At 47.7% G+C, this 7,611-nt stretch overlaps 1 protein-coding gene across 1 annotated transcript; it reads left to right on the top strand.

The window, feature by feature from the left end:
• The first annotated feature begins 1,289 nt into the window (after window positions 1-1,289).
• On the top strand, window positions 1,290-2,973 carry LOC124708642 (benzyl alcohol O-benzoyltransferase-like). Its single transcript, XM_047240318.1, has 2 exons — window positions 1,290-1,931; window positions 2,092-2,973. The coding sequence occupies exons 1-2, from the start codon at window positions 1,290-1,292 to the stop codon at window positions 2,971-2,973; spliced, it is 1,524 nt and encodes a 507-aa protein (XP_047096274.1).
• Window positions 2,974-7,611: the final 4,638 nt, after the last annotated feature.

Genomic DNA, 7,611 nt, shown 5'->3' with positions numbered 1-7,611 from the left:
TATAATATATAGATAATAGATGATGTGGCCACTGGACAAATGACCTCGTTATTTATACAAATTATGAACATAGAAGAAAATTTACAAAAAAAAAGCATAAGTAACAACCAACTCCATTTTAGATTATTTTTAGCTTTCCATATTTAGAATTTTGTAATTTTAATAAGTTCCATAAGTTTTTTTTTGTCATTTTCATTGTTGACACCTCTGATCCCTTAATTGTTCATAACGATTATGTGTGATGTCACCATGTCATTATCGACTCTGCTTTTACGTGAGCATGGAATCAAATATAGGCTATTTCGATTTGATAGGGCTACCAAGGTTTGGAATACGGATCTTTGACTCCAGGCTCCAAAAATCACAAAATTTTGAAAAAAATAACAAAAATCTACCTTACAAGTTATGAAAGTCCTAGAAAATTGCATTGGAATCAGCATCTTTGCGAGTTTTAATGATGAGTTACATCTTGATGTGAGCAACACAGAAAAAAATCATGAACATTTATGGTAGTGCATTTGCTAGGAAATCATAGCATACCGGAAATGACGGGTACATGGACTAGCAAAATTAAGAAGATAATTTGTCAATAACCTATAATCGTGATATATCTTGTTATAGAGCAACATGGATTTACACTCCAGTTCCATTGCATTGAGATAAAACAAATGATATCTAGAAAAGGGAAATACTAATCATAACCAATGATATCTTTGAAAGGAGAAAACCCAATGGTTCCCTGCACACTAAAAGCAGCGGTGATATTGCACAGGCCACCACGTGCAAAGGATTTACATTTTACTAGTCGATTTGATGCAGCTGCGTACCAGTCCTTCCGGTTTTAAAAATATTTAAAAATAATAATTCTATGTTTCAAAAAATTCATAAAATTTATTTCATGAATACATACATATGTCCTGAATACAATGTGTTGTATTTTGAGCTACATGAAAAAAAATAGTTGTATATAGGGACAGTTTTTGTCATAAGTTTTTCTTTTTTATATAGTTCATAATACAACATATTTTCCTCCAAAATTCGCGCGCTTCTTCCAATCGATGGATCGATTCCAGGCTGGATGGAATTTCCAGCTGGCTGCCGCTCATCTCACCTCGTCGACCATTTCGAAAAATAAAATCTCACCTTGTCGAGCAAGCAAGAGCGATGTAGTGTGCCCGGTTACAATATCATATTGCTGTACTATAAGTACACATGCAGAACTGTGGAAGCCAATAGTGATAGTACTGTAGTAGTTGTTGCTTCCAACTTGCTCCGAGACCATCCTAGCTATGCTCAGCTACGGGGCTAGAGTCTGGCGAGCTAGGGCAGCTGCCCGGGCTCTGCCCAGCATCCTCCACAGAAATTACAGCACGAAGGAGCAACGAACTCCATGGGTGAACCCATGCCGGCCTCGTCAATTCAGCTCACATGGCTCGACTGACAAGCTAATTCTGCCGGTGGATATGCTGAATCAGGCGAAGGAGCGGGTATACACGCCGAGACTAGCCTACGCAGTGCGCCGGCGTGATCCGGAGCTCGTCGGCCCGGCTGCCCATACGCCCCGGGAGACCAAACATCTGTCGGACCTCGACGACCAGGAGGGCTTGCGCGTGCACTTGTCCTTGGCGCTCTTTTACCGTGGCGCTGGTGGACAGAACGGCGTCGACCCGGCCGGCCTCATACGACGTGCGCTCGGCGAGGCGCTGGTGCACTACTACCCGTTGGCCGGTCGGCTCAGGGAGGTTGAGGGTCAGAAGCCGATGGTCGACTGCACCGGCGAGGGGGTACTCTTTGTGGAGGCCGACGCTGACGTACGGCTGGCAGAGCTGGAGGCGGTCGGGCTCATGCCGCCGTTCCCTTGCTGGGACCAGCTGCTCTTCGACGTGGAGGGATCCCGCGGCGTGTTTGACTGTCCCTTGCTGCATATCCAAGTAAAACATTAGGATTTCATATTTAGCGGAGACAATTGGCAAGTTTCAATTAAGATATATACCGTGAAATAACAATTGAAATTATTAAGTAAACTGAAATAAATATAGCAGTATTCTATGGATCCATAATCTAACCAACAATTGGCTACGACATGACCAGGTGACACGTCTGCTTTGCGGCAGCTTCGTATTCGCGCTCCGCTTCAACCACCTCATCTGCGACGGAATCGGCATCGCCCAGTTCATGAACGCCATCGCCGAGCTAGCCCGCGGCCTCCCGTCCACGACCTTCGCACCCGTCTGGTCCCGCGAGCTCCTCAATGCTCGCGACCCGCCTATGCCTTCATTTACGCACCGCGAGTTCGGCCGACTACTTCAGCCGCCTCCGCCGGCCGGCGATACGGTCATGCGTTCTTTCACCTTCGGCGCACCAGACCTCGCCACCATCAAGAAAAGCCTCCCTCCGCTCCTCCGCGACACCGCCACCACCTTCGAGGTCCTCGCGGCGTTCCTCTGGCGTGCTCGCGCCGCGGTGCTCGAGCTCCCCCCAGGCGGGAACGCTCCCCTAATGATCGTCGTTAACATCAGGGGCGCTGCCGACATGAGCCTGCCCGCGGGGTACTATGGCAACGCGTGTGTGCCCTCCACGGTGCTGGTTGACCCAGAGGTGCTACGTGGCTGCTCGCTGGGCGATGCCGTGGCGCTGGTGCGGCAAGCGAAAGCCGCAGTGACCCCCGAATACGCTCGTTCCATTATCGACGAGATGGTGATGGTTGGCCGGCGGTTCTTGTGGCCGGCAAACATGTTCGTGCTCTCTGATGCCCGTCGTCTCGGGTTCGACCGTGTGGACTTCGGGTGGGGCGAGCCAGTTTACGCTGGCCCAGCCGACACTCACTTCGGTGTGAGTTTCTTCATCACCGGTAAGGATCGCGATGGGGAGGACCGAGTTGTCGTGCCGGTCGTGTTGCCGTGGCTGGCAATGGATCGGCTTGCCAAAGAGGTGGAGAAGCTGTTAAACCCTGTGAAGCCTCCGTTATCTTAGCTACGATTGTACTCCGTATTTGGTATTTCATTCCGTTTGCTTAACTTTCAGTTGGAGCCTGTATGTGCCATCCTGGTAGATGCGCCATGACTGAGTGCACGTTCGCAGCCGTTGCTTCTTGTGTGAACATTTTGTCATCGATGTTGAATAAAGGAAAATGTATTCCTAAAGTGGATTTTTATATTTTTTCTTCTCTAAACTTCGGCCGTCAGATTCGATCCCCAAAAATTTAGAGGACTAAATTTTTTTCCATCATCATTTTCAAATCTCCATACCACATGGCACATATTCATACTACAAACATGCACGTGGCCTTGTCACATCTTCTTCCTCGCTATAGTTAGTGGACCTCTTGCGCGTGACCTTGTCCTTGTTCTTGCCTTTGCCCTTGCCCTTGCCCTTGCCCTTGCCCTTGGTCGGCGCCTCCACCACACGGTCTCCTCTTCTTCAGCATCCTCAGTGGCCTCCTCTTCCCCGTCCAAGTAGTCATCGTCGGCCTTTTCGTTAGACGCCACCTCTTCGTCTCTGCTGATGTTGAGGTCATCGAGCCCTTGGTAGTGAGATTGTTCGAGTTGACATGAACTGTGCGACGGACACCTCGGTGGCACTCGGAGTCGGCCCAGGAATTTCGTCGATCACCTCGCGGGCGTCATCTTGAGGTGCGACGGTGGCCATCGAGGAAGACTACGGTGTGGCCTTGGAGGTCCCATTGGGCTTGCCCTTCGTTGCAAGCTTGGATGCATCATTTATTTTCTTCTTCTCCTCTGCCGCCAGTGAAAGGGCGATCATGACCTCCATCGGCTTCAGCACACGCGGCCCACTCAGCACCGGAGCAAGGGCGGATGGCCCACCTTCCCCGCATTCTCCGTGGCCTCGAACGACTTGGAGGTGGTCTTGGCGGCCTCTACCGTCGACCGCGCGACGTTGGTGATGCCCAACCGTTTCCGAGACATCATAGGCGTCGTAGGCTACGGAGGCAAGCTCCGGTGACATTTTGGCCGGTGGAGGGGAGAATCCCGATGCCGGCGACGACTGGCGGCGTTTTTGGGTGGGAGGGGAAATTCTAGGAGTCGAGTTCGTGGCTCAGAATGTTTGAATGAGTGGAGGAAGATTATAGGAGTCACTATCCTATATTTGCTCCTCTAACCAATTTCGTGGCTTCGGTTAGAGCTGCTTTTGGCCGTTAGAGGAGCAAATTTTCTCATACGGCCGCGAAAAGGGCTTCGGCTAGAGATGATGTTAGCACTGGTGCCAAGGGCAATAATAAAGGATATTTATTATTCATGTTCGTGATATTATTTGTTCACCACGCTTGTTTGTATTATTCAGAAACATAATACTTGTGTGGAGAAACAAATGAAGTGTCCCTAGTATGTCTCTATACTAGTTCATTAAGTAAATGTTGGTTATTGGTTTCCTTAACCATGGATATGGTGTCACTTATTAGCGAGGTCATATTATTAAGGAGAATAATAAATGGACTTGACCTAACCAAAGCATAGCAATTGATCGTGTTATATAGTTCTAATTGCGAAGCTTTTCTATTGTCATCTATACTATTACTTTGACCATGAGATTATATAATTCCCGGGTATTGAAAGAATGCATAGCTTGTTGCAAGCATCACTTCGGAATTAGATGATTATAAAGCTATCAGGCATGTGTTCCATAAGATACTTGTTGGGTTGTATGTTATCAAGAGTGGGATTTGTCCATCTAAGTAACGGAAATATATTCTCTAGACCCTCTCCGTAATACACACTCTACCGTTTGCAAACACGTGACTAGGTCACAAGAGGTTGTGATATTACAACGAGAAAAGAGTACTTACCCAGTAACGAGATAAGAACATGGTATGGACATACCGGCAATCAAATCTCGGGTAACTAAGATATCGCAGGACATGGAAATTATATATGTATGACAAAAGTGGTTCACTCGATGAGATCATCGTTGAATATATGTGGGCTATTATGGATCTTAAAATCCCTCTATTAACCATTGGCTATGAATATAGTCATGTCCACATATTCGCGAACCCGTAGGGTCACACACTTAAGGTACGATGTCGCTGATAGCTGAGAAATTGACTAAGTTTGCCTCTCAACATGCTACTAATGCCTAATCAATGCAAAAATGTGCAATCTCTTCTAGTTTTGGATGTTGTGAAGGATATCACATCATAATGGCAAATGGATATGCAATTACTGAAGAAAATCGCGTCAGGAGCATGGCAAAGTTGACTACGCTCGGAAAGGCGGTCACAAGGGCTTTAATTGGCACCGGCACCTGCAAGCCTCGCCCGTACTCCCGCCCGTACCGTGCGCAGCTGCGTTCCCGAGGTCAAACTCTATAAAATTCGTGAAGGAACCGATATCGAACAGAGAGCCATTCGTCGCCAAACAGAGCCGCCATCCACCAGATCCATCTGCAACACAACGAAGGAGATCCATTCCTTAGTTCATCCATTCCATCCTCCATCTCCTCCATAGCCATAGCCATCACCCTTGTAATAGAGATCTCCTTGCGATTAGCGACCATTGTAACAATATTGTGATTTCAATCTAAGTATTTTGCACAATGATATCTATGTTTTATCTTAATCTTGATATTATGTGTGAGTAGTCCTCACGGGCTGCGGGTTTGGGTGAATCCACTAGTAACAATTGGCTAGTCTATAACGATTTTAGTTCGTCGGTGAATGTCAAAAATGCGTCACAGACACGTGATGCTGACGGTTTGCAGGACCATGGCGGACCTCGCGTCACAGATGGCCAGACTGACGGTTAGAAAATCACGTCATGGATCCATGACGGCTAGGTCCAATCCCAAAGCCAGCCGGCCTGGTGCATTATGACGGGAATATCCGTACGTGGCAGGAGGTCAGACATGTCAGAGAACGTGTGTCCCTGTCGGCTCTGCCGTGTCGCGTGACGTACTCATCTATCGTCTAGAGTGACATCATCCGACAACGTCTACTTCCAACAAAGTTCATGTACAGTACACATGGCGCATCCTGATTGGCAGAGCTTGCTCCACAGTTTGGACACATACCGAACTTGTAGATAAACAGAAATCTTCAGTCAACCAATTGTGACTGGACACGTGGAACGACAACACTACAAGAAAAGTTGCCATGGCCGACGAAGTTGAAGTCGCGCCGTGGTTGCTGGTGTACCATGGCCGACGATTTTGGTCCCTCCGTGGTGCATGTCAAAACTTTTTTTCTCGTTTTTGAGGCCACCTAGCCCGACGAAAGCGGCCAAAACGTCGCGTATGGTGGCCCGGGACGTGGTGCATCGCGACTCTCGGGTTCGCCGGCCGAGTCAACGCAAATCCGCACCGCCGAGGGATGTAGGGCCCGATGGCAGCCTCTCCGGCATTGTTTTTTTCTCGATCGCGCCATCTCGTTCAACGTTCTCCGATCGAGCCGTTTACGATGCAGATCATGGGTCCCGCATGTCATCCTCTATGAACCAAAATTCTTTCTATTCTTGGATTTTTTTGACCCCTCGATTTCTCGGCTACTTCCTTTTTCTTTGATCCCTTGCCGCCTTGGAAACGTTGAGACCGCCATCGCTAAATGGGACCCGCATGTCATCCTCTATGTGCAATCAACTTTCTTTTCTTGGAGTTTTTTTTGGCACCTCAAATTTGGTCACTTGCCTTTTTCTTTCGATCCCCGCCGCCTCTCAAACGGTGATACCGCCGCCGCTAACTCGGGACCCGCATGTCATCCTCTATGCACTATAAAACTTTCTTTTCTTGGAGTTTTTTTGGCACCTCAAATTTGGTCACTTGCCTTTTTCTTTCGATCCCCGCCGCCTCTCAAACGGTGATACCGCTCGCTGCTAAATGGGACCCGCATGTCATCCTCTATGTACTATAAAACTTTCTTTTCTTGGAGTTTTTTTGGCACCTCAAATTTGGTCACTTGCCTTTTTCTTTCGATCCCCGCCGCCTCTCAAACGGTGATACCGCTGCCGCTAACCTGGGACCCGCATGTCATCCTCTATGCACTATAAAACTTTCTTTTCTTGAATTATTTTTGGCACCTCATATTTGGTCACTTGCCTTTTTCTTTCGATCCCCGCCGCCTCTCAAACGGTGATACCGCCGTTGCTAAATGGGACCCGCATGTCATCCTCTATGTACTATAAAACTTTCTTTTCTTGGAGTTTTTTTGGCACCTCAAATTTGGTCACTTGCCTTTTTCTTTCGATCCCCTGCCGCCTCTCAAACGGTGATACCGCTGCTGCTAACCGGGACCCGCATGTCATCCTCTATGCACTATAAAACTTTCTTTTCTTGAATTATTTTTGGCACCTCATATTTGGTCACTTACCTTTTTCTTTCGATCCCCGCCGCCTCTCAAACGGTGATACCGCTGCTGCTAAATGGGACCCGCATGTCATCCTCTATGTACTATAAAACTTTCTTTTCTTGGAGTTTTTTTGGCACCTCAAATTTGGTCACTTGCCTTTTTCTTTCGATCCCTCGCCACCTCTCAAACGGTGATACCGCTGCTGCTAATCGGGACCCGCATGTCATCCTCTATGCACTATAAAACTTTCTTTTCTTGAATTATTTTTGGCACCTCATATTTGGTCACTTACCTTTTTCTTTCGATCCCGCCTC

The sequence above is a fragment of the Lolium rigidum genome, chromosome 1 (genome assembly GCF_022539505.1).
Source record: "Lolium rigidum isolate FL_2022 chromosome 1, APGP_CSIRO_Lrig_0.1, whole genome shotgun sequence".
NCBI lineage: Eukaryota > Viridiplantae > Streptophyta > Magnoliopsida > Poales > Poaceae > Lolium > Lolium rigidum.
The sequence above is the reverse complement of the archived record's forward strand: the minus strand, read 5'-3'. Positions and strand labels throughout refer to the sequence as shown.

Bases quoted from the DNA above. Each gene is read 5' to 3' on its own strand.
- LOC124708642 (XM_047240318.1), top strand. From the start codon at position 1,290: ATGCTCAGCTACGGGGCTAGAGTCTGGCGAGCTAGGGCAGCTGCCCGG. The intron at 1,932-2,091 runs GTAAAACATTAG...CGACATGACCAG, and splicing joins GTCCCTTGCTGCATATCCAA to GTGACACGTCTGCTTTGCGG.